Raw genomic sequence first — 26,420 nt, 5'->3', positions numbered from 1 at the left:
AGAGTGCAGTGCAGGTTGAGGGATTACCCTCTTAACCCCTTTGATTTTATGGATACAACTTGGTTAAGAAACTAATCTTAGTATTCAGATGTGCTTACCTTTACAGTGAACAACCACTGGTGGTAGGTTTTGTCACTGCCTGTGGGGGAGAAACAAAAATACACAGCATCAAGCAGGTGGAATACTGGATACTAGATGAGGAAATTTCATATCCTATTACAGAGCATAAATAGTATTCCAGTGTGAATACTGACCTGCATATTCACTCATGTTGATCTCCTCCTCAAAGATGTCACTAAAACCTTCGCCTGAGTTCAGCAGGTCTAAGCGGCCGTCAATGAACTGCAGGTCAAACCAAAACACATGAGCCAGCAAAAGGAAGCTTGTGTGTGTGCGTGTGGCCTTTTATAGTAAAATGTATTTATTTTTATTTTATCTTTACACTTTCACAGTGAAGACATTGTGCCAGTACAGGTAAAGGTTAGTAGGCTAATGTTTAGTGTTAGGCACAGAGACACAGTGAGGGGTGTAAGCATATAAATACCTGTTTGAATAACTGCAGCTGAATGGCATTCTGAAGGAACTGTCTCATGGCACTCGACCGATGGTTTAGAAAGGTTTCTTCATTAAATGTTATACGTTCTTCCTAAAATGCAGAAAAAAATACCAACTGTCACAGTACTTTATAATAGTGTATAACTCAGGGATGTGAAAAAAAAAGTTTCACATGATGCCATAATCACATTGTTTTCTTTTTCACATCACTGCAGTTATAAAGTAGTGTCTTACATAAAGGAGCAAAGAAACCAAATTTAGTCCATCCTATGGTGACTGACATCTGACATTCCTTTCGAGCTCAGCCCCTCAGGGTTTAAATGCTTGGAATTAATACTACACGTACTTTGCCTTCACAGTTTTCTGAAAATTAGAGCCCCCTGCTATCCCTTTGTCACCAATAGGCAGGACTAATGTTATCAAAATGAATGTGCTACCCAGGTTTCTCTTTTTATGTCAGGGGAAATAGTATTCCCCTATTTCTGTCCAAACAGTTTTTTAAGTCCTCAGACCAGATGGTTTCTTCTTTTCTGTGGAAGGGCTCTCTCTATTGCAAAAGTTCACCTCTAATGGGGATCTTTCCCTACCAAAATTTTTGATGTATTACTGGTCTTACTTAAACTTAAACGTAAATTCACTTACTGCCTAAATTCACCAGATCTGATTTGGTGTAAACTTGAAATTCAATTTTCCCACCTTTTTCACCCACCTCTCTTATCTATTATTAAACTTCTTCTAAATCTTCTGTTACTTTAAATCCCATAGTGCTCTCTACACTTAAGATTTGGTCTCAGTTTAGATCTCATTATAAATTCATATCTTCCTCTAGCAGAATACTGTTGTTAAGAAATCGTCATTTCCCCCTGCCACCACCTATGCCGCTTACTTGATCTGGCATAAAAGAGGCATAAAAACCATGCAAGCCCTTCACAAAGAGAATGTCTTTCTTAGCTTTTCAGAGTTGTCCCCAAAATTTAACCTGCCTCCTTCTCACTTGTTTCTCTGCTTTTAAATTAGACACTGTATTTCATCACTGTTTCCAAATTTTCCAAATTCTCCCTGCTGACCCACCATGTGTTGACCTTCTGGTTCTTAGGCCTAATCAGAAATTAACTCTATCTAATATATATCATACACTTATGGCGACTGAATCTGACTCATCAAGTAAAATCCAAACTGCATGGGAGCGTCAATTAGGTGCTGAAGTGTTTGAATCATGGTGGGATAACATGATTCTCGCCATACTTTCAAGTACACCATGTGCTATGTTATGGCTTGTACAGTTTGAAGTTTTAAACAGTCAATTTTCCAAATTCCCATTTATCTAAAATCTTTCCTTCAGTTCTAGATCAGTGTGACAGATGTCAAACCTCACATTGTAACCTAAGTCATATGTTTTTCTTCTATCCAAGTTTGCACAGATTCTGGAGTGATTTCTTTTCTGTACTTTCAGGACTTTTTGAAATCCAGATCAGAAAAGACCCTCTAATTGCCATATTTGGAGTTACAATGACACCTCTTAACTAGGGGTGCAACGATACACAAAATTCACGGTTCGGTTCGATACTTTGGTGTCACGGTTCGATATTTTTTCGATACAAAAAAATGTTCATGCATTTTTAATTTGTCATTTATTAAAATTATAAATATATATTTTAACTCAAAAGTACAGTTTTTAAATTTAACCCTAACCCTTGTGCGTGTTTTTTATTTTGACAGCGAATGCGCACCTGCGGACCACTTATGTGCAGCCCTGGTTATTTAGCTCATCATATCGCAGCCACAGAAATTCTTTTGTCCATGAAACCATAAAGCTGCACTTTCTTTTTGCCTTATAGTCTGATTTGTCATAACTTCTCCGTTTTGTGGTAAGCTTTTCTTTGACTGTCACTTCTTCACCCTGACCTGTCTTATTTGGCTCAGCAGAACTGAAATGCTTTTACACGCTCACTCACATAAGCTCAGCGATTCTCTGCGCGATCAACCTCTCACATGTTTAAGCTGCGGGAGATTTCACTTGTCATGTTTGCATAGTAAGCTAACGATTAATAAGACGATGTCAGAGGAATTGGTGCACAAATTATCATCACTCACAGATCAGTGCTGTCGCTCTCTATACACAGTTCGCACGATTGCAAAGTGAAAGCAAAAAAACAAGCGCAAATTCAAACGCGACTTCAATATGTCACATATTGACAGTGGCTCACCGATGCCAATGACATAATTACCCAGCTACATTTCTGAAAGAATGCAAAAGCATTGACATATATTTTTCCTACAATAGCCCGACGGGCAGGGAAGAGAAAGATTTTGGTAGCCCGACTGAAAAAAATCGCTAGCTCCAGGACGTCGGGCTAGCGATATTGCAAGCCCTGTATCTGATTGAGGAATCACTCATCTTTGGAAAAGAGAGTTTATTACAGAGAAATGGCTCTTTCCAAAATAAAAGCTATACTATCCGCTTCTTCTGGGCTATATTCTCAGCAGCATAAGGAGAATCATGTGCTAACAGCTGTCTAAATGACTCGGCTAAAGTTAGTAGCATGCTTGCTTTTTTTTGTCTGCTTCCACTTGTCTTTGCACTAGGATGATGTCGGCGTAAATGTGCAGTCATATTCGTTGTGTTCCCACTAGTGCTTTCAGGTTAATCTCGTTGAAATGACCTTAACGCCACAACACGGCAAATCTCCGTTAACGAGCTACCGCCGATCACTCCGTGCATGGGGCTAGACGGCCAACACGTTAACGAGCTAACTGCGCTAACACACTAGTTCAGCATTGCATGGCACATCCAACATACTGTTTTACTTTAGTCCATGACTCGCTTACCTTCAGGGTCATACGTCACATGAAAACCAAAATAATTCCAAACGCCAGATCTGAATGAGGTTCAATTTGCCTGTTGCAAGTAGAGCTTAACTTCTGTCTCGCTAGCTTGCCCTGTGCTCTTCCTTCTGACTATGCTGTCTGTGTTGAGCGCTCAGTGGATCTGCGCTCGACAGTGCAGCCTAGGCGGAGTAGTCGAACACAGATTCACTGAGCGCTCAACACAGACAGCATCGTCAGAAGGAAAATTGATAAAAGAAATTACAAATGTTGTATTGTTCGATACATATGCGTACCGAACCGAAAGCACTGTATCGAACGGTTCAATATCGATACGAATATCGTTGCACCCCTACTCTTAACCTATCCCCCAGCAAACTGAGATCTTGGTTTTCTTTTCCCTTCTTGCTAGATGCTGTGACTAAGTTGAAAAGATTTGATATTTATTATTATTTGATTTAGTCACAGCACCCCTCCCTTTTTTTTTTTTTTTGCTTTCTGTTCTTGTGTTCGTATGACGTTTTGCATATTTTAATATGCTTGGAGAAATCTAATCACATATAAGATGTATATAATGTGTACAAGCTTGTATAACATCTTGACAAAAAATAAAAGAAAAATAAAATCTGAAGTTAAAGTTAGGTAAATGATGACCATAGACACTATAAAACAATTATATTTTATATCAAACTTCTATACTGTCTATGATGATGAGGACTTTCGTTCTTCCGCCTCATTTTTTTTTAAATAATTATCATGAGTACCACATGTTCATATTCCTCAGTCCACTGGGTTAAAATGGAGACTGCACTTTATCTACTTGTAGCCACAGTGAATTGTGGTAATAGAGCACAATAGATGATGGCTTCAACAGATCAGCACTTCCTGCCTCACACCCAAAGCAGACATGCTGACTGCAATTTGCAGTGCACCGTCCAGTTTGGTAAGCAACGGCTTTCATTTGATTTAATACGTGCAAGAAATACCTTGAACATTGACCTTACTTGAATGGTCCTGTTACTTAAACTAACAGTTTAGATTGCAGCAGTTTGAGTGCTTCACATATTATATCTTTGCTCCATTCATGGGTGTGATCTAGTTCGTGCACTGACCGACTCAATCTGCAGCGCACTCCTGTAGCTGCTGAACAGAGCTGCCTGACTCTTGAGGAAGGCTCGAGCCACACAGTCTCCTGTTGTTGCTGAAACCTTCTTCAGTCGACTTTTCAAAGCAGAAACCTTAAGGTATAAAATTTAGTTATTAGAAAACACTTTCAACCTGGAATGGTTGCTCAATTTTTATAAAACTGTTTCTCAACAGGATAGCAGTCCTATAGTTCCTTACCACATCATTGGGAAGGCTTTGGAGGTCATCATAGGGGCTTTCAAGCATGTTTGTATCTACATTAAGGACCACCACATCATCCAGAGCCATCCCTCGAACTTTCTACATGCAGTAGAGAGAAGACATGGCATAATACCAAGTGTCAAAATACACAAAGATTTCTGTATAGACGCCAAACGTTCAAACAACTAGTTCATACCAGAGAAAGAATGACTGAAAACAATTAACTTTTTCTACTAAATGCCAGTTGAACACACCTACCTCCATTAGGCTGGAGTGGACTCCAATGAGGTAAGGCATCGGGGCACTGGGGGGGAAAAAAGCCACACATAGCTATAAATGAGCTAATAGCTTGGTTGTGTAATCTTAACACTGGTTTTCAGTCTAGTTGGCAGGCACTTCCACAACCTATTAAGATATTTTTTCTCATTCAACTCCAGAAACAGTGTGCAAGAGATGCTGCAATTATTTTGCTGATTGCAAGATCATTCAAATTTATCAAGACAAAAGGTAAACATTGACGAAATTAATTATTCGATTAAAAAAAGGAGTCAGACCAAAAACATGAAGGTGTCTTATTGAAATATGAACTATACTTTACATATAAATTATATTCTGCAGATCGCATTTGAGTGTGCCTTGGCACCATGTGTTTTACCATGTAGAGAATCTGGAGTGTAGATGATGCCCAGTACACTCACCAACAGTAGTCTAACAGATGCTGAGGCAAGACAGGGATGTAAACATGTTGCCAGTGCATTGGAAATAACATGGCTGCAGACCCATGGACACAAGCTGTTAACTGTGAACACCCAAAGAGATGTTTTGTTTTTTAGACAATATGCAAACTGCACCAGAAAAACTGATTCCAAAGTGACCATATAGACCAAAGTGCTGGTCTAGATGGGAAGTAACCAACACAAAATTAAACTATGGTCCCATTAACTTCCAGAAAGATAGAATAGGGTCTAGGATGAGTGCGCTGTGAAGACGATACCCTAGGGCAGACCTTCCCAAAGTGTGGGGCCCGCCCCCTAGAGGGGGCGCAGAGCCATTGCGGGGGGGGGGGGGGGGGGGGGGGGGGGGTATGAAAAGGGGAAAAAAAACAAAAAAAAACAATGCTTGGACACTGCTAGCATGGGGCTCCCACACAAACGCAAAGCGGGAGGTGAAGCAAACCAACTTCCTTCCGACCCAAAGACTAGAAAATATGGTGAAGCATATCTTCTCTTTGGTTTCACCTGCACAAGTGCTGAGGTAGGTCTCCCCTGCAGAATTGGTTTCCCCTGCATCGGGAGCTGGGCTCTCCAAATCACGGACAAACAGTATCCCACATTCTTGATTTTTAGTTCACAAACACTTCTTGCAATGACTAACTACTCCTGACATTTTGGAGAGGTTAGCTCTTTATACAGAAAAGTTACAGCGGGATACAAATAATATCACGCTGATCCTACCACGATTTGTTCCCCCTGTCTAAATCACGGACAAGCAGTATCCCACATTTTTTGATGTTTTTAAACCCATTTTGCACAGAGAGGCATTTTTTGAAAAATGTATTGACAGCAATGTTGAATATTATTACACAGGAAAAAACAACTACACGTAAAATAAGCACATCGTGACGCCTCTGCCTTTCTAAATGGAGGGACAGTAACTGTGTGTGTATGTAAGCGTGTAAAACCTGCAGACAGTCAGATTAACAGTATTTTGTCTCTATCTGCCATTCTGCAATTCATCTCATGTAAACAATAACGTGGAGCACAGCTGACATGAAAAAAGGCACAAACCTTTGACGTTGCGTGACCAGCTCTGTATTCCTCGTCCACACGTAAACGCAAAAAAGGAGTTTTAAAAAAATCTCAGTTTTCGGTGATTAAAAACGCCGTTTACGTGTGGACGAAACAGCTGCGTTTTCAAAAATACCCGTGTAGGTGCGGACGCAGCGTAAAAAAGTTAGTAGTTTATTTTCTTACTACCTGTAATTTATTGCAGATTACTTGTATTTGCTTAATTGTTTACTAAATGTTTGAGGTGTAAAATAAACCGCAATGGAGCAAAATATGGGTGTGTGTGGTTGGAGGATGTGTGTGTGTGTGTGCGTTGGGGGGGGCTTTGTAAAACAAAGGGGGGCCCAGCAAAAAAAGTTTGGGAACCACTGCCCTAGGGTACAGTATCAATCCGTTTTACATTCAGACAGCAACTGTGAAAATACAGTTCAAGTCTTCAGAACTTCAGACTGAAGCCTTGAAATTTTCAGACCTATAATATAGAGACATATTAAAGACTCAGGCTGTAATCTCCAAGTTAATTGTTTTGGTCAATGTGGTTTCATATGTCCTCAATGGACAATTAGGTTTATTTTTATAAAGATGAATTCACAACCTGTCCACTGTTTACTACACTTTTTATCCAGTGATAAATAGGATACCTCTGAATTGTAAAAACAGTCAAGAAAGATTAAGTTCTTGTTCTGTCTATTTGAGGGTTAAAAAATGCTCAAATACTCACTTAAACCACCACTCTCTACTTTGAGGGACTGTAAAACTACGAGATTAAAATTTGGTATAGGGTCTTTAAATATGTTCAATTTATTGTACAAAGAATTTAAAACAAACAAACAGTTAATTCAGAACTGGGTTGGGTGGAAACATTTTCGGAGGTGGAGCAAAGGAGAATAGTGATTTTGTTTTCCTTGATAGCTACCTATATCTTTCATTCAGGTAGTTGGAACAACAGGGATGTGGTTGAAAATTAAAAATAGGAAAACAAATGGAAAAATGTCAAAATCTATATTACAGCTACATTAAAGGTGGCTGGATGTCAAAGGGAAACAAAAAAGCAAAACTGAAAGTGAAATAAACAAAATAAAACCAAAGAGATCTTCATTGGCTTTTGCATTTGATCATATAGCACATTATTTTCCATCGTTCAGTAACAACACTTGCCTGTTTACTACCAGTGTTCTAAATATGGGGTGAAATGATATCTGTGGCCACTTTAAGGGAATTGTTTCAAAATGACAGTTTAAAGAAAATCTCTTCATGGTCATTAACAAATTGACAAATTACTGAAATATTCAAGGCCCAACAAATTTCAAATTTCCCACGTGTGGGACTAATAAAGGTTATCTTATCTTATCAAACTGGCAGAGCATTAACAGAGAGAAGAAAGAGGAAGTGGACTCTACTTACAGTGCTAAGTTTGCTACAGCAGATGAGGATTCGACGTTCATAAAGCATACTAGCATACAGATGAAGCATGTTATTGACATCTACTGCTACAAAGTACTCTGTTAGGTTTCTCTGCAAGGATCAAACAAAATAAGAGAAAAAACAAGAGTTAGTTGTGACAGTAAAGACCAGTGAGAATCACAATGTCAACCTGTGAAACTCCATATTGTGCATTTCATTTGATAAATGCAGTGCAATATGGCAGTCATGTTAACTGCACAATGTACATATGTTTTGGCACATTATTTATGCACTCCCTATAGCACTCCCAATCGAAGTTACAGTAGCTGATCTGGACTAGAAACAATCTAATCCAATGATTTTTTTTTGTCATTTTCATTACAAGCGGGACATAGTTGATGACTTTTTAAATTGGCTTGAAGACAGAAGGTACTGCTTCGATGTGACCAAAAACTTGTCTTTCCCAGAAACACAACACTCAGGACCTATGGGAGAAATTGGTAACAGTAATAATGTGTAACAGTTAACTGCCAAGTAATAACTTAATCTAGTGCAAAGTCAGCAACCTTTTAAAAAAACCCAAAAAAAACAAAAAACAGTTTGAGTCTATACATTTAGTTTTATGTCCCAGTGATCAATGAAATTCAAATTCTTTCATGTTGGGTAGTTATTTTGACATAAGCTGTCAAGAGGTGAGACTTTGGGTTTACAGGATCAAATATCTGAAGCTATTTTTATTCATTATAATTTTTGATCCTGACAGCCTAGAGCACTTCTATATTTCTGCTCTTACAGAAGAGTACGTCAACTATTTATTTGCAGTAACCCTGTTAATGTACAGCAGATATTACTGTGTCTATGGGTGGAACTTTACCATTCAGTAGGTCTATCTACACACATAGCATGGGATGACCTCAAAAGTCAAAAGATGTTTATGTCCATAAGAAAAAAATACATAAGCACATATTCATGTGCACTCAAAAACCTGTCTAAAGTCTCTCATTTCAAAGTCATAGTTGAGATACGAGTCAGCTGTCAAAACGGTGGGCTTCTGTTTGACAAAATGTAAAGCAGCTTTGAGATTTGACTTTAATGTTTTCAGCATAAAGGAAAAGTAAACACTCACATTCTCAGGTATGCTGGGAAGTTCCTTTGTGTCAGGCACAATGAAATAGGAATGCTAGAGAGAGAGACAGACAACAAGTGTCTGAGTGCTTCACAGTGTGAATAAAGAATGTAGAAAATCTAAGCAGCATTCCCTGCATGATGATTCATAATAACACCTAGTGTCTGAGTGCTTCACAGTGTGAATAAAGAATGTAGAAAATCTAAGCAGCATTCCCTGCATGATGATTCATAATAACATCTAGTGTAGTAATCCAGGAGAGCGTCACACTTTAAAGCTAAAAATTAAACTTGTTTCAGGATTTTGTATGGGTGATTCCATTATTCCATTACTTCCTCTGTATGAAGGAAAGGTAATATGTGTTTTCCAGTGTAATTACGAGTTTAGTTGGATGTGATGTGTTGAGTCAGACTCACCACACCAAGGTGAATGGGGACACAAGGTTCAGGGATGGGCAGCGTATACAGTAGCAACAGGAGCTCTTGCCACTGGCTTTCCTAAAAAAATAAATAAATGAAAATAATTAATAAAAAAATTAATCAGAACACGCTAAATGCATGGATAGCATGTCCTCATGCGAATAAATACAAATAGCACAGCCTGAACCGATAACCTGTTATGGTGTAGCTAGAGTCTCAGAAAAAGTCCCAAAACTGCAGCTACATTTGAAAGCCCCAGCAAGCCAGGGCCAATAAACAATGACCGTATCTGATGCTAAAAGTAAAATGGACAGAAGATCTGACATGCATGTATTGGCTAATGAAGAGACTGGCCAATGAATTCCTAACTGAGGTGAAGAAATCCAATTTCAAGATGAATCGTGTGTCATTTCTCACCTGTCCTTTGACAGTGTAATCTGCAAGGATATTAAGCAGCTTGTAGAAAACTTCGAACCAGGGAAGGTAGCTACAAAGTCACAAAACCAGTTTTTAATTAGCACAATTCAAGCAAGATGGAAATCATCTATTTTTAAAAAAGGTAGAGTGGAGTTCATTCAGCAATGGCAGAAATAAAGTGAAACACAGGAAACCACAAAAATGTAGACTGACCAAAAATAAAACAAAAAAACAATAGTAATGACTAAGTGCCAAAGAAGGTATATTGGGTAAAATATTCCAAACAATGTGGTAATTCATGTACTCAACAAAAAAAAAAAAGAAGTATAAGGTGCCTTTGAAAAAAAATTAACAATGGTGATAATGTTACAACAAAAGCGTTTTATTCAAAGGTTTTCATAGTTATATAGAGCCTGCAATGGTTTTAAAGCATTGAGACCATGTAATCAAACAATAATGAATATGAGAAGAGACCGAGTAATATATGCTACCAGTCAAACATTTCGACACACTTTTTCATTTAATGGTTTTTCTTTATTTTCAGGACTCTTTACATTGTAGATTCTCACTGAAGGCATCAACACTATGAATTAAACACATGGAATTATGTAATAAACAAAGTGTGAAATAACTCAAAACATATATTTTAGACTCTTCAAAATAGCCACCCTTTGCTTGCTGGGCCTTTTCCCTTCACTCTGCAGTCCATCCTAAACCATCTTGATTGGGTTTAGTCATCTGGCACAGCACTCCATCACTCTTCTTCTTGGTCATATAGCCCTTATACAGTCTGGAGGTGTGTTTGGGGTCATTGCCCTGTTGAAAAGTAAATGGTGGTCCAACTAAATGCAAAACCGGATGGGATGGCATGTTGCTGCAGGATCCTGTGGTAGCCATGCTTGTTCAGTGTGCCTTCAGTTTTGTACATAAAAATTAAATCCCCAACAGTGTCACCAGCAGGGCATGCCCCACACCATCACACCTCCTCCTCCATGCTTCATGGTGGGAACCATGCATATAGAGACTATTTTCTCACCTTTTCTATCTTACACAAAGTGTGGAACCAAAGATCTCAAATTTGGCCCAAACAAATCTCTTCTACTTGTTGCTTTTCTTAGTAGTGGTTTCTTAGCAGCTATTTGACCATAAAGGCCTGATTCCCCAGTCTCCTCTGAACAGTTGATGTAGAGATGTGTCTGCTACTGGAACTCTGTGTGGCATTTATATGGGCTCTAATCTGAGATGCTTTTAACTTGCAATTTCTGAGGCTGGTGACTCCACTGAATTTATCATCAGCAGAAGAGGTGACTCTTGGTCTTCCTTTCCTGGGGGAGTGTTCATGTGAGCCAGTTTGTTTTTTTTTTCAAATCACTCGATGGTTTTCGTGACTGCACTTGGGGGCATATTCAAAGTTTTAGCAATTTTCCGTATTGAATGACCTTCAGTTCTTAAAGTAGTGATGGAGTGTCATTTCTCTTTACTTAGCTGTTTGGTTCTTGCTATAATATGATTTCCAACAGTTGTCAAATAGGGCTGTCAGCTGTTAGCAACCTGACTTCTGCACAACACAACTAATGGTCGCAACCCTATTAAGAAAGCTAGTAATTCCACAAATAAACTCTGACAAGACACACCTGTCATTATGAAGCTCACTGAGAGAAGGCCAACGGTTTGCAGCGCCATCAACAAAACAAAGGGTGGCTACTTTGAGCAATCTAAAAGAAAATACATATTTAGTTATTTATCAATTTTTTCTTTGCTGTATAATTTCATACAACTTGCTTCATATATTTGATGTCTTCAGTATGTATCTACAATGTAGAAAGTAGTAAAAAAAAAAAAAGAAAAAGAAAAACCATTAAATGAGAAGGTGTGTCCAAACTTTTGACTGGTGGTGTACATACATGTTAGCTGTATTAGCTAAATTTAATTAATTTAAATTTTATTTTTATAGCAACAAATCACAACAACAGTTCCTCAATATGCTTTATATTCTAAGCTAAAGACCTTACAATAATACAGAGAAAACCTCAACAATCAGATCATCCCCTATGAGCAAGCACTTAGAGACAATGGAAAGTTAAAATTGTTTTAATACACGTGCTCCACCTGGAGACTCTGTTGTCCTGCTGGGAGACTTCAATGCTCACGTGGGTAACGACAGCGAGACCTGGAGGGGCGTGATTGGGAGGAACGGCCTCCCTGATCTGAACCCGAGCGGTGCTCTGTTATTGGACTTCTGTGCTAATCACAGTTTGGCCATAACAAACACCCTGTTCGAACATAAGAGTGTCCATAAGTGCACGTGGCACCAGGACGCTCTAGGCCGTAGGTCGATGATCGATTTTGTAATCGTATCAGCAGACCTGCGACCATATGTTCTGGACACTCGGGTAAAGAAAGGGGCTGAGCTGTCAACTGATCACCACCTGGTGGTGAGTTGGATCAGGTGGCGGGGGAGGACGCTGGACAGACCTGGTGCACCTAAACGCATAGTGAGGGTGTGCTGGGAACGTCTAGCAGAGGCCCCAGTCCGCGAGATCTTCAACGCACACCTCCGGCAGAGCTTCAACAGCATTCCGAGGGAGACTGGGGACATTGAGTCCGAATGGACCATGTTCAGCGTCTCCATTGCCGAAGCTGCTGCATTGAGCTGCGGCCGCAAGGTGGTTGGTGCCTGCCGTGGTGGTAATCCCCGAACCAAATGGTGGACACCAGAGGTGAAGGGAGCCACCAGGCTGAAGAAGGAGTCCTATCGGGCTTGGTTAGCCTGTGGGACTCCGGAGGCAGCCGACAGGTATCGACAGGCCAAGCGGAATGCGGCTCGGGCAGTGGCTGAAGCAAAAACTCGGGTGTGGGAGGAGTTCGGAGAGGCCATGGAAAAAGACTTTCGGACTGCCTCGAAGAGATTCTGGCAAACCGTCAGACGTCTCAGGAGGGGAAAGCGGTGCTCTACCTGCACTGTGTATAGTGCTGGCGGAGCGCTGCTGACGTCGACTGAGAAAATTGTCAGGCGGTGGAAGGAATACTTCGAGGACCTCCTTAATCCCACTGACACGTCTTCCGAGGAGGAAGCAGAGTCTGGGGATGAGGGGAATGACCCGCCAATTTCCGGGGGCGAGGTCACTGAGGCAGTTAAACAACTCCTTGGTGGCAGAACCCCTGGTGTTGATGAGGTCCGCCCCGAGTTCCTGAAGGCTCTGGACGTTGTAGGGCTGTCCTGGTTGACACGCCTCTGCAATGTTGCGTGGAGATCAGGGGCAGTACCTGTGGACTGGCAGACCGGGGTGGTGGTCCCCATCTTTAAGAAAGGGGACCGGAGGGTGTGTTCCAACTACAGGGGGATCACACTCCTCAGCCTCCCTGGGAAAGTCTATGCCAGGGTGCTGGAAAGGAGAGTTCGTCCGTTAGTCGAACCTCGGATACAGGAGGAACAATGCGGTTTTCGTCCTGGTCGCGGAACACTGGACCAGCTCTTTATCCTCTCCAGGATACTTGAGGGTGCATGGGAGTTTGCCCAACCAGTCTACATGTGTTTTGTGGACTTGGAGAAGGCATTCGACCGTGTCCCTCGGGGTGTCCTGTGGGAGGTGTTGCGGGAATATGGGGTGTCTGGCCCATTGCTACGGGCCATTCGATCCCTATACAACCGTTGCAAGAGCTTGGTTCGCATCGCCGGCAATAAGTCGGACTCGTTCCCGGTGGGTGATGGGCTCCGCCAGGGCTGCCCTTTGTCTCCGGTTCTGTTCATAATTTTTATGGACAGGATTTCTAGGCGCAGCCAAGTGGCGGAGGGCTTTCGCTTTGGTGGCCTCAGAATCTCATCTCTGATTTTTGCAGATGATGTGGTTCTGTTGGCTTCATCGGGTGAGGGCCTCCAGCTCGCACTGGAACGGTTCGCAGCCGAGTGTGAAGCAGCGGGAATGAGGATCAGCACCTCCAAATCTGAGGCCATGGTTCTCAGCCGGAAAAGGGTGGAGTGCCCACTCCGGGTCGGGGATGAGTTCCTGCCCCAAGTGGAGGAGTTCAAGTATCTCGGGGTCTTGTTCGCGAGTGATGGGAGAAGGGAGCCGGAGATCGACAGACGGATTGGGGCTGCAGCTGCAGTAATGCGGACGCTGCACCGGTCCGTCGTGGTGAAGAGGGAGCCGAGTGTAAAAGCGAAGCTCTCAATCTACCGGTCGATCTACGTCCCTACCCTCACCTATGGCCACGAGCTGTGGGTAGTGACTGAAAGAACGAGATCGCGGATACAAGCGGCAGAAATGAGCTTCCTCCGAAGGGTGGCTGGCCTCTCCCTTAGAGATAGGGTGAGAAGTTCGGCCATCCGGGAGGGGCTCAGAGTAGAGCAGCTGCTGCTCCACATCGAAAGGAGCCAGCTGAGGTGGTTCGGGCATCTGACAAGGATGCCCCCTGGGCGCCTCCTGGGTGAGGTGTTCCAGGCATGTCCCACCGGGAGGAGGCCCCGGGGCAGACCCAGGACACGCTGGAGAGATTATATCTCTCGGCTGGCCTGGGAACGCCTTGGTATTCCCCCGGATAAGCTGGAGGAGGTGGCTGGGGAGAGGGAGGTCTGGGCCTCTTTGCTTAGGCTGCTGCCCCCGTGACCCGGCCCCGGACAAAGCGGATGAAGATGGATGGATGGATACACGTGAAGACAACACGGATTCAACCATGTGGTAACATTCAAGAGAACATTTGTATCTTTGGCATCAGCTTCAATTTCATTATTACAGTTTCATCATCATACATTTGAATATTAGTTCCAGTAAAATGGTCAAATGGACAGTTCTCTGTAGATCAGGGGTTCATTAACCTCGTACTCAGGCTCAGCAGTTCAAGCTTTCTCTCACACTCAAAAAAAGCTCTTGTTCAGGAGACAGAGCTCAACCACTACTCCCAGCCAACTAATGTGACATTAATTGCCTGGTAGTGGCGATTGGGCCCATGCTAGGTAGGCTCAGATGGACATATCACAACGGATTTAGCATGTACTTACTGTAAGTACATGCTTATGTTTCTTTTCAGTGATTGTTATAACTAGCTAGTATTTGAGTAAAGTGTTATCTGTAACTGGCAACAGCTGTGATTGCCTAGCTTATCATAGACATAGCAAAGTCTTTGATCAAGTTGCAGAAATTAGGTAGCTAAAGCATTAGCTAAAAACAAAACAAAAAAAACCCCACCAACAACAACAACAACACACATTTATAGCAATCACTGCAGGATTTGATATCTGAAACTGAAGGATCTGAAGGATAGGATAATCTGAATTAGTTTTGAACCTACATACCTCTGGCTCATTATACAGCTGGAAAAAAAAGAAGAAGCTGAAAACAAGGTTAATGGCAATATAAAAAACTACTGCAATTCCCTGTACACAGGTTTAGGCACTTCCACACCCTTTAATTTGCAAATGGTTCAAAATACAGCTGCTTTAATTTAACTGATTCAAAGGAAAGACAGTATATTACTCCTGTTTTAGCTCAGCTGCACTGGCTACCTATGAAGGTTTAAATACATGAAAAAAGTTTAGTACTTGTTTTTTAACGTCTTCATAGATTAGTGCCACAATATATTACAGAACTTTTAATTCTGTCTTTTGCCTCCAGGTCACTGAGATCAACATCCTGTTAGTTTTCTGTCAGTGCCTCACCCAAAAACTAAAGGCAACTAGGGCTTTGCAGTTACAGCTGCTAGACTCTGGAATAGTCGGACACCCCATACTGGAAAAAACGAACACTTTTAAATCAGCTATAGACGTACCCATTTTCAGCTGCTTTTAGTCAAGTCTGAGGTCCATTTGACTTGACGTTTCACTCCTGTACTGGCTGCTCTTCCTTGGCTCGCTGTTAAATCTAAACAATATTTTTTTTAGATTTAACAGACAATCCCAACTGGTTGCCCTAAATGGCCCTCTCCGTTTCTGTCAGGGATTTCTTCCTGTTAAAAGGGATTCTTCCTTCTTACTGTCACCAAGTGCTTGCTCATGAGGTGTCATCTGATTTTTTTCATTATGATTATAGGGTCTTTACCTTAGAATATAAAGGTCCCTGATGTGACGGCTGTTGGTTTTTCACTATATAAATTAAACTGATTTGAATTGAATTGAACTTACTAGGATGACTAATTTTTAAAGACTGCAAATAAAGTATAATCACAGAAAATTCAAAAGCTAAAGAAGATGCACGGGCGAGATTCTCAGTCTGATGTCAATTTGTTATCACTAGTGGAGATAACAAAATATGTACAGTATCTTACTGCCAAATTTAACATCTCATCAAAAGTCAGGCTTATTTGTTTTTCTAGACCTTCTTTTATTTGGCAATAAAACAGTTTTATATCAGCTTTTCACAAAAAATCCACAATACAATGAACGCACACCCCACACTCACCTATACACATACTTACCTAAGAATACAGTAGCAAGTGTGTGCACCTGACGAGAGGCGGCAAAAGCCAAACCTCTGTTTGCTCTCAATGTCAGTCAACACAAACGTAAAGTTCTGGCCAACTTGGTTGACAGAAAGACTGTTGGTTGAGAGAGGAGGAGAAGACAAGACTAAGTCCTTTCCATAAGATACAGATACACAAATAAACAGAATATATAGACAAACAGACTTCATATAGAATAAAACGGACATCTGTTAATGGTGCCAAATAAAACTTAATAAAAGCAGAACAATCAATGAATGAATGCTGTTTTATTTGAGCTTAGTTTAGTGGACAATCTTTAGGCCAGCTCCTGAACTCCCATCAGGTCTGAATAGTTTTAAAAAGATATTGGCGGCAACTGGTGGTATTCCTCAGCCTCCTAGAGATACACCTATGGAATAAAATTTCGAAATCCTACTTCGCCTTGTTCTCAAGTTATCGCATTCACAAGATTTTCAGAAACCTTGACCACTAAGGTTGACATCAAGGTCACTGAGAAACGCATCTAAGATTCTTAGTAGATGAACATATGGTATCAATTTCAAAATCCTAGGTGACTTTCATCTTGATGTTTCGAGTGAGACATTTTGAGACTTTTATGTCCAAGTCAAGATATGACATCCATGTTTTACTGAAAAAGGCAATCAAGCATTGTCACCTATTTAAATCAAACAGGCAAAAATGGACTGTTTTAGCATTTATACTACAGCACCTAACAAAAGCATTGTATTATTTTAATTTCCCCAAACCAACATCTCAAAATGACCCATCTTTAGCTTATAACAACAACATCTAACATTACTTTTTTTCCCCTCTTGTTCTTAGTGTGGCTAAATACTGTATATAATTTTGCTAATAGCCCAAACGAGCCAAAATACTATAGCATTTAATAGTGTCATTAACATAAATAATAGTGTACCAGCACCAAAAACTTCATTGAATACCCACAGCAATGATTTTAATTCAATTCTCTTAGATTTAATCAACCCTATGTAGGTGCAGATGTGTATGTGTGTATACCTGTCCATGCTGAAAGGGAAGCAGAACTTGGACACAGTTTTAAGAGTTTCCTGTGGTACAAAGAAAGGGATTATAAAGTACATTAATCCATGAACAAATTTAGAGGGGCTCAAATGGAACATGTAATGTGAAGCTATCCATAGAGAACAGTGTGCATAGAGGCATTTACATTATTGACACTACATAATAATTAAAAATTACATAAAAATAATGCTTGTCAAAGAGAAAAAGTGAAAGCATGGTATGTACAACTGTAGAAAAGTACAATACATAAAAAAAAGAAAATGTAAGACCTGATCTCTGTAGTCGTCGGGAAACTGCCGACGAACCTCTGGCCCTGTTAGAAGCATACAGACAGAAAATGACTTCACTGAAATCACCAGCTTCCTTTCAACAAGACAACCCTAAAGACTATGACCCAATCCATGAGGCTTAGGGGTTTCCCCACTTTCAGTATATGTATGAGGAGTCGCTGGCAGACACATTCAGTCTTGTACGCATATGATCTCTTAGTTAATTTCTGCACCCTTAACTCACAGTGCTGTGACATTAAACCTTAAGAGGAAAAAAAAAACTATGAAAAATCTTCTTTCATCATCTTTTTTTATGTTTAGACAAAATATGCAAATTAATTATCTGAGAGTTATCACTCACCCCTTTTGTAAAAGAGAAACCTGACTGACTTTGAATTTAAACAGTTATTCTCATAAGAAAAGAAAAAAAAGCAGAAAAAGTACAAATAAAAAAATTGAACAAATCCAAGTGACCCAAAAATTTGCAGTTCACATGCATGAACTTGAGTGACATCCCATTCTTAATGGGTTTACTATGATAACAGCTTCAGCTCTTTCGGCAAAGCTTTACACGATTTTTAGGTTAGGTGTTTATAGGAATTTTTGACCAATCTTCCAGAAGGGCATTTGTGAGGTCAAAACACTGATGTTGGACAAGAAGGCCTGGCTCACAGTCTGCCCTCTAATTCATCCCAAAGGTGTTCTGTCGAGTTGAGGTCAGGACTCTGTGAAGACCAGTCAAGGTGTTCCATACCAAATTCCCCCCATCCATGTCTTACGGACCTTGCTTTGTGCATTGGTGCACAGTCATGTTGGAAAAGGAATTTTTTATTTTGTTGCTAAACCAAAATCATGTCTGCACTCATCAGCAGATTTGATCATCACTGTATGTTCTGCCCAGGAGGTGAGCTTGAGCTTTACTGCAACATGTTGAGTGCTGCACTGTTCCCTCATATGACAAGGGAGAAACAATGTAAGCAAGGGTATAAATCCCCCTTACAAATGACACTTCTAATATAAGCATTCTGCTTAAAACAGTAAATAAAAAACAAATGGATATTGCATCTTGAAGACTGCAGTTTCATCATTTCCTCTGCAAACAGGATAAAATTCTTAGAAATACAGCCAACAACCTCTCCTCGGTATCCAGGAAATTAGTCACTTGCTGCAGATAAAAAAACTTTAGAGACAGAGTTGAGATATATCACCATAACTCAGCTGGTGCCATCATCTTAACCTCTTGAAATGTTCCTACTGACATAACTTTTTTCTTGCTAGCCAAAAATTATGAAATAATCACAAAATAAAATTAAAGTTTACAATAGGGCTGAGCCATATCATACCGTTCACAGTAATACTGGTATAATGTTGGGCAACGATAAGAAAATGAAATATCGTGATAGAATATGGGTAAAACGTGCATGCACAGTGTCTTTGTTTTCATACACACATGGCGGAAAAAGCATGGCAGCGACGGAGAATGAGAAGGGCGAAAGCGGATCGTTGAATGAAACAGATGAACCAGAATTGGTTTGTAAAAATGCTGCAACTTCAGTGTGGAACTGGTTTAGCTTTCGTCCGTCAGATACACAACAAAGCACTATTTTTGGTAGAGCATGCTAGCAGGCCGTCTTTATTACCGTGTTTTTTGGAAAATACGGCACACTTAAAATTAATCCTTTGATTTTTCTGAAAATCGACAGTGCCCCTTATAATCCTGTGCGCCTTATGTATGAATTCTGGTTGTGTTTACTGACCTCTAAATTATTTTATGTGGTACACATCTGTCAAAATCTGTCAAATGTTTCAGTACGACTTTGCTAAGCTACAAACCCGCACCGCTTGATGAATTGTCGGAGCATTACGGCTATCGTAGGCAGGAGCCTCGCGGAGTGATACGTACTGTGCTTCAACATAATATTATCGTATTGTGTGTATAACCTCTTTTTAAGTTTTGTGGATATTATACATGGTTATGCTGAGGATATGTCGGCCAATTTCCACTGGAAAGGCCTTTTGGTTAAACTGTCAGCAAGGAATTTGCATTTGCACTGTTAAATTTTTATATTACTTTAATGCACATAAAAAACAGCTGCTTGTTTAAGTGAAAATACATTGCTGGGGTTTTCTTTGCACTATAAAGTTGTGGAGTTGTAAAGTATTTTGTCTAGTGTCAATTATATTGTCAGTTATATCGTTATCGCAAATTTTCAAATGTATATCGCTATAAATATTTTTGGTCATATCACCCTGCTCTAGTTTACAAAACAGTACACTGGCACAGGACCCTTTATGTACTAATCCGTGACTTGTTGTCAAGATTTCATAATTACTATAACCAACACCCCAAGGTTTGGGCCATTCCACTCTATGTGTGGGCACACTTCATCAACAGATAGGACAGAAGAAAAAAAGAGCAATTTCACATTTCCACATTACCAGAAATCTATTAAAAGTAGTGTAAGGGAAGTGGTAGTGACAGAGATATTGACATGATAAAGCAGTGTAGTTTGTTGTCTGCTGCAAAACGTGTAAAAAGTGTACCAGAGAACTATCCACAGTAATATGCAACAAATGGTGTGGCCCTTCTCTCAACGTTTTGGAATAAGTATGAGATTGCACAAAGAGACAGGAGGCCTAAATAGCTAGCTTTATTCCACCTTCTCTTTTGGGAAAGGGTAGGCTCGACTTTATTTTTCCTGCGGAGGCTGAACATCCTCTGAAAGCTGCTACAGATGTTGTATCAGTCGGTGGTTGCTAATGCAATTCCCTATGCTGTGGTCTGCTGGGAGAGCTCTACCAAGAAGAAGAACAATCACTGGCTGAATAAAATAATCAAGAAGGCAGGCTTGTTTGTTCGACCCTGTGGTGGCAGTGTTAGAACAGAGAATGCTGTGTAGTTTAAAGTCAGTTGTGTACAGAGAAACTGAGGAGGTCTTTGGTTCCCCAGGGGATCAGACTGCATAAAACATTGGAGGGGAAAGTGCATTAGGTTGGGTAAAAAAAAAAAAAAGTCCCAAGAAAAATATTCGATTCCAACTGAGTTTTTTTTTCTAGTGTTAGAGAATGGAAGGTAGATAACCAGCAGTGAAAATTGTATTATGAGCAGATGTGGATACTAAGGATGTGTGCAAAGAGTCAACTAGACTACTAACTGTTAATAATGTGACTAGGCAGTACCAGATGTAATACTCATTTAATCTAATTGTTCACATTTTAATTGACGCCCAAACTCGGCAAACTGTTATGTTCTAAGTGTTATACAGCTGTCTTCCACCAGATATACCATAATTCAGTGAATAAAACAAACAACAAAACAATATCAATACAAACAATATCATCCACCAGGACAACTCAAGAAGAATGTGATTACTGGTTTCAAATGCCTTTATTTGGACAACTTTTGGAATTGTCCACTAAATGGTTCTCAAATGTAACAAGATATCTGAGTGTTTCTTAGTCTTAGACTAGTCATCTAGTCAAACTTTATTTCCTTGCTAAGTCAGCTAAGAAATTAGTTGGTTAGAACATTTCTAGTGGATACTATGATGACAAGAACTATAAAGATATGATAAAGATGATAAATCGATTTATTTTCCACGTTAATTAAGTACGTCTGGTTTGGTCAGGGTATTTTTATAACTATAACCAGAGAACATTTTGTGATTAATGCCTTGAAAAATTCTGGTAATTCTAACCTTGAAGGGGTTCTATGTATTGAAACATATTGGATTTTACATTCATTATTACTTGTTTATGTACACCTAGTTCCATGATCAATATGTAAAAGAAAATGTAATTTTTAAGGACTTACCAGAACTGTGGATGCCTGGGTTGGCCACCTCCATATACACCTCAAAGGTAGACTCAGGGTTCTCCCTGCAACAAATAATAAAAAAAAAATAGCTTTATGGGCGCCAGTTTAGTTCAGTTAGATGAGCAGGCGACCATATGCAGCATGGCTGAGAGCGGCTGGCCCCAGGTTTGAGTCTGACCCACGGCCCTTTGCCACATGTCTCCCCTCTCTCTTTCCCGTCAGTTCTCACTGCATCCATATAATAAACCCAAAAACAAAGGCCAAAAAATATATTTGTAAAAAAGCTTTGTTTACTTATGTTGCATACAAAAATGAAAGAAAATATAACACAAGAAACATATAACCAAGAATTAGACATCCATCAAAAAGATGAAGGAAGAAAACTGGTAAAGGACACTGCAAAGTGGCCTACACGAAAATTGAAAGAGCAGCAGGAATTTCTGGTAAGTACTGTAGTATTAATGTTTCTCATGGTGTCTGTGCACATATGTCGAGATCTGTCCACCATATTGGGTGTGATACCACAGGGAGAAATATTCCCAGACTGACTGGCAGTGGTTCCTGGAGGTTACTGGCTTTGGGAGAAAATGGTTGCAAAGAAGGTGCTCCACCAAAGACAGCCTAATGATTGCTTTGGTTAAGTGACTGCTGAGCTACAGCCAGGAGGTAGAGCAGGTCTCGCAGCATATAGGGAGTGCAGAATTATTAGGCAAGTTGTATTTTTGAGGAATAATTTTATTATTGAACAACAACCATGTTCTCAATGAACCCAAAAAACTCATTAATATCAAAGCTGAATGTTTTTGGAAGTAGTTTTTAGTTTGTTTTTAGTTTTAGCTATTTTAGGGGGATATCTGTGTGTGTAGGTGACTATTACTGTGCATAATTATTAGGCAACTTAACAAAAAACAAATATATACCCATTTCAATTATTTATTTTTACCAGTGAAACCAATATAACATCTCCACATTCACAAATATACATTTCTGACATTCAAAAACAAAACAAAAACAAATCGGCGACCAATATAGCCACCTTTCTTTGCAAGGACACTCAAAAGCCTGCCATCCATGGATTCTGTCAGTGTTTTGATCTGTTCACCATCAACATTGCGTGCAGCAGCAACCACAGCCTCCCAGACACTGTTCAGAGAGGTGTACTGTTTTCCCTCCTTGTAAATCTTACATTTGATGATGGACCACAGGTTCTCAATGGGGATCAGATCAGGTGAACAAGGTGGCCATGTCATTAGTTTTTCTTCTTTTATACCCTTTCTTGCCAGCCACGCTGTGGAGTACTTGGACGCGTGTGATGGAGCATTGTCCTGCATGAAAATCATGTTTTTCTTGAAGGATGCAGACTTCTTCCTGTACCACTGCTTGAAGAAGGTGTCTTCCAGAAACTGGCAGTAGGACTGGGAGTTGAGCTTGACTCCATCCTCAACCCGAAAAGGCCCCACAAGCTCATCTTTGATGATACCAGCCCAAACCAGTACTCCACCTCCACCTTGCTGGCGTCTGAGTCGGACTGGAGCTCTCTGCCCTTTACCAATCCAGCCACGGGCCCATCCATCTGGCCCATCAAGACTCACTCTCATTTCATCAGTCCATAAAACCTTAGAAACACCAGTCTTGAGATATTTCTTGGCCCAGTCTTGATGTTTCAGCTTGTGTGTCTTGTTCAGTGGTGGTCGTCTTTCAGCCTTTCTTACCTTGGCCATGTCTCTGAGTATTGCACACCTTGTGCTTTTGGGCATTCCAGTGATGTTGCAGCTCTGAAATATGGCCAAACTGGTGGCAAGTGGCATCTTGGCAGCTGCACGCTTGACTTTTCTCAGTTCATGGGCAGTTATTTGGCGCCTTGGTTTTTGCAATTTTGAGACTGCTGCATCCCTCTGCAAGATATCTCACTATTTTTGACTTTTCTGAGCCTGTCAAGTCCTTCTTTTGACTCATTTTGCCAAAGGAAAGGAAGTTGCTTAATAATTATGCACACCTGATATAGGGTGTTGATGTCATTAGACCACACCCCTTCTCATTACAGAGATGCACATCACCTAATATGCTTAATTGGTAGTAGGCTTTCGAGCCTATACAGCTTGGAGTAAGACAACATGCATGAAGAGGATGATGTGGACAAAATACTCATTTGCCTAATAATTCTGCACTCCCTGTATATACCTTTTTACAAGAAACTCACCTAGAAGACAGTGAATATCTTAGGCTAAAAACCTAGTTGGGTGGGTCAAGTATGTTTTTCTTCTTTCACAGCAAGTAGTAGCATAGGTGTAGCTGTATTAATACATAAATGGTAAAGGTTGGTAAAGTGAGCTAGAGATAAATATGTGACAGGTTTTGATTTTTCAGGGAGTCTTACATGGTGAGGAAATTACCATTATGAACATTTACTGTTCACTAAATTATTCTTCAGAGTTCATACTCAAAACATTTCCAAAATTTGTAGAACTATCCTCAACAAAGGTCTTGATAGGAAGAGATTTCAATCGTTTATTTAATCCTTTAGTCGACAAACATCCGCTGTGAAACAGACTGTGGGCAGGCACAGGGGTTTGGCGCATTTGAGAATTATGTCTAAGATCTACAGTTCCTCATCATCCATATCGCCAGACAACAAGGCAAAGCAGTGGAAATCTTTCTGTCAGATGACATCATTTATCCAATGAAAGAGTTGAAATTAGTTGTAGACCATGCACTATGTCTTGGGGTTTTTTTGTCTTTTTATTTTACACATCGCCCCAAAGTTCAGGGATTGCAAGGGGTGGGTTTAAAAAATTGATTTTCCTATTCAAATCAGTTTTAGTTTGAATAATGCAATATCGATTCATTAAATCCTGAATTGATTTTTAAATATATTTATTTAGCCAGAAACACCAGAATCTCAGCTTAAAGCTCACAAAACTATTTCAAAAAACCACCAAAGAGTTATAACACCAAATGATTAAAGTGCAGGTAAACACATTCCACAGAAAGATGTAAATGCAAAGCACAACCCGGCGGCACGAACACAGACAACTCATCGGGTGCTAAAAGTCGACATCTCACAGATTCTGAAGCTGCAGGTTTGTCACCCTCCGACCAAAATTCACTGAAAAAGCAGCAAATGAAGATCAAACTACGCTTCGCATTTGAAAAATATTTGTCATAAATTCCCACAGGGTACTTCCAGTTTACCACCAAAAATTTGTGTTTCTGCATTATTCACTTGCTTACTAGGCACCAGTCTACCGTTGTGTGTGGTGCTGTCGACTTTTTTTTTTTTTTTTTTTTAAATGAACTCCGACCAGAAAGCCTAATTTCTGCTGTTCAATACCAAATAAGTGTAAACTTTTACAAAATATGCCAAATTGCAAAACACTGAGCTATGTCTTTAATAAAACCTCTGTAACTTAGCTCTGCTTCACTTCAGCAGCATCAGGTAATGTTTATCTGTTGATTCATGGATTTCTTCTGTTTTTGACATTCTGCAGAATATTTTTAAGCTGGTTATCTGCTATAAAAAAGCCAGGCCAGGAAAATCTCCTTTATGTTTTTCTGTGTTTTATCCTCAGCTACTTTGACACAAAGGCATCTGTTATGATGCTTACACCTCTGATACAGTCTCACAACTGTCAGCTTTGGTTTTATACATAGACATAAAAAATTTTAAGTATATGGATATATACTGATAAATGATCATAATTATAATATGTCTGACTGTCTGAGTTAAATTGAATCGAATTGAAATCTTGAAATTGAATTAGTTATAGTAATGAGTGATGATATCCAGCCCAAACTGTAAGGATTGTTCTTAAAAAGCAGGCAAAGTAGGGCCTCCACATAACCCTACTAACATGGTGTCTCAACACAGTGCGGGACTTTTCTTACTAAATCTGTCCTTATAGTGATATAAATCTCATAAATACACCATATCTGTATACCAAAGCCAATCTATAGATCAGTTGTCCTTTTTTATCATGCCACGAGAGTAGCCTGCAGTCATCGTCTCTGCTGCACTTCTCAGTCCTGAAAAGTAGCATCCGGTTTTGGGGGAAAAAAACATCTAATGCAGTTACCATGCTTAAAGTGGCTACATATCCACTCACTGTCAGTCACCGCTAACCGCGCGGAAAGCTTTGAGTTACTAGTACACCTCAGTGTCATTAAAAATATATAAATAAAAGGTTCTTATTTTTTTGTTTTGTTTTCCAGGTCCCTTCAGTGTTTTTAGCCAGGGCCTCATACTCTACGATATCTTCTCCATGACTCTGTGGAACACTGCTAACACAACAGTTTTAACTAACGCACCGAGAAATATACTTACTTGATTCGAGACCCCATCCTCTATTTGGTCTCCCCGCCGTGGCTGGCAGCAGACGCGTCACTCCGTATTTTTCTCAAGCTAACCTGCCCGTCACACACAACAGTACACCGCCATGGTGAATCGCCATGCGTAAGTCACGCTCCACTTTGTGCCGCTCCTGGGATTTGTAGTCTTCTAAATAGAAGACGTGAATGTCAATAACATACAGCTACCTAGTATTAGAAACTACAGCTTCCACAATACGTACAAGACGATTGGGTCGCGTGGTGCTGTAGCCGATAAAGTTTCTGTTACTCAGCATTTACTGTAACGGTAGCTCCAGTGCAGTTTATTACATCATTTTGAGGTTTTATAGCTAATAATTAAAAACAGTTTTGGAGATAATTTATAGTTTAATATAAAGTAGTAATATTTTCTACCAATATTAATTTTGAAATAATCTAAAATATAAATTATATTATTTATGTCACAAACATTTTGTTTTTAAATGTAATGTAATGTAAAAGGAAAATAAATGAAAATGACAGCTACGTGGATTAACAAGAGGAAAAATTGGGGCGGATGCTCCAAAAAACAGCAGATTTGTGTGTCCTGTGTTTTTTCCTACAGTGAAGCTGTTTTTTCCAAAACACTAGAGCAAAATAGAAAAATGA

At 40.0% G+C, this 26,420-nt stretch overlaps 1 protein-coding gene across 2 annotated transcripts in view; it reads right to left on the bottom strand.

The window, feature by feature from the left end:
- dennd1a (DENN/MADD domain containing 1A) overlaps window positions 1-25,925 on the bottom strand; it is a 41,336-nt gene extending 15,411 nt beyond the window's left edge. For both annotated transcript variants that reach the window (XM_004564646.5, XM_004564647.5), the window contains exons 1-16: window positions 25,768-25,925; window positions 21,444-21,508; window positions 17,630-17,673; window positions 17,337-17,386; window positions 16,293-16,412; window positions 9,882-9,951; window positions 9,462-9,542; window positions 9,046-9,099; window positions 7,920-8,030; window positions 5,427-5,527; window positions 4,987-5,032; window positions 4,726-4,827; window positions 4,494-4,619; window positions 545-646; window positions 255-342; window positions 99-139 (exon numbers count right to left, since the gene is read on the bottom strand). In XM_004564646.5, coding sequence (XP_004564703.2) covers window positions 99-139; window positions 255-342; window positions 545-646; window positions 4,494-4,619; window positions 4,726-4,827; window positions 4,987-5,032; window positions 5,427-5,527; window positions 7,920-8,030; window positions 9,046-9,099; window positions 9,462-9,542; window positions 9,882-9,951; window positions 16,293-16,412; window positions 17,337-17,386; window positions 17,630-17,673; window positions 21,444-21,508; window positions 25,768-25,784 — 1,218 coding nt within the window. In that variant the 5' untranslated portion in view covers window positions 25,785-25,925. The remainder of the gene's footprint in view (window positions 1-98; window positions 140-254; window positions 343-544; window positions 647-4,493; window positions 4,620-4,725; window positions 4,828-4,986; window positions 5,033-5,426; window positions 5,528-7,919; window positions 8,031-9,045; window positions 9,100-9,461; window positions 9,543-9,881; window positions 9,952-16,292; window positions 16,413-17,336; window positions 17,387-17,629; window positions 17,674-21,443; window positions 21,509-25,767) is intronic.
- Between the last annotated feature and the right edge of the window lie 495 nt (window positions 25,926-26,420).

The sequence above is a fragment of the Maylandia zebra genome, linkage group LG7 (assembly GCF_041146795.1).
Source record: "Maylandia zebra isolate NMK-2024a linkage group LG7, Mzebra_GT3a, whole genome shotgun sequence".
NCBI classification, from domain to species: domain Eukaryota; kingdom Metazoa; phylum Chordata; class Actinopteri; order Cichliformes; family Cichlidae; genus Maylandia; species Maylandia zebra.
This window is presented reverse-complemented; position numbering and strand designations above follow the sequence as displayed.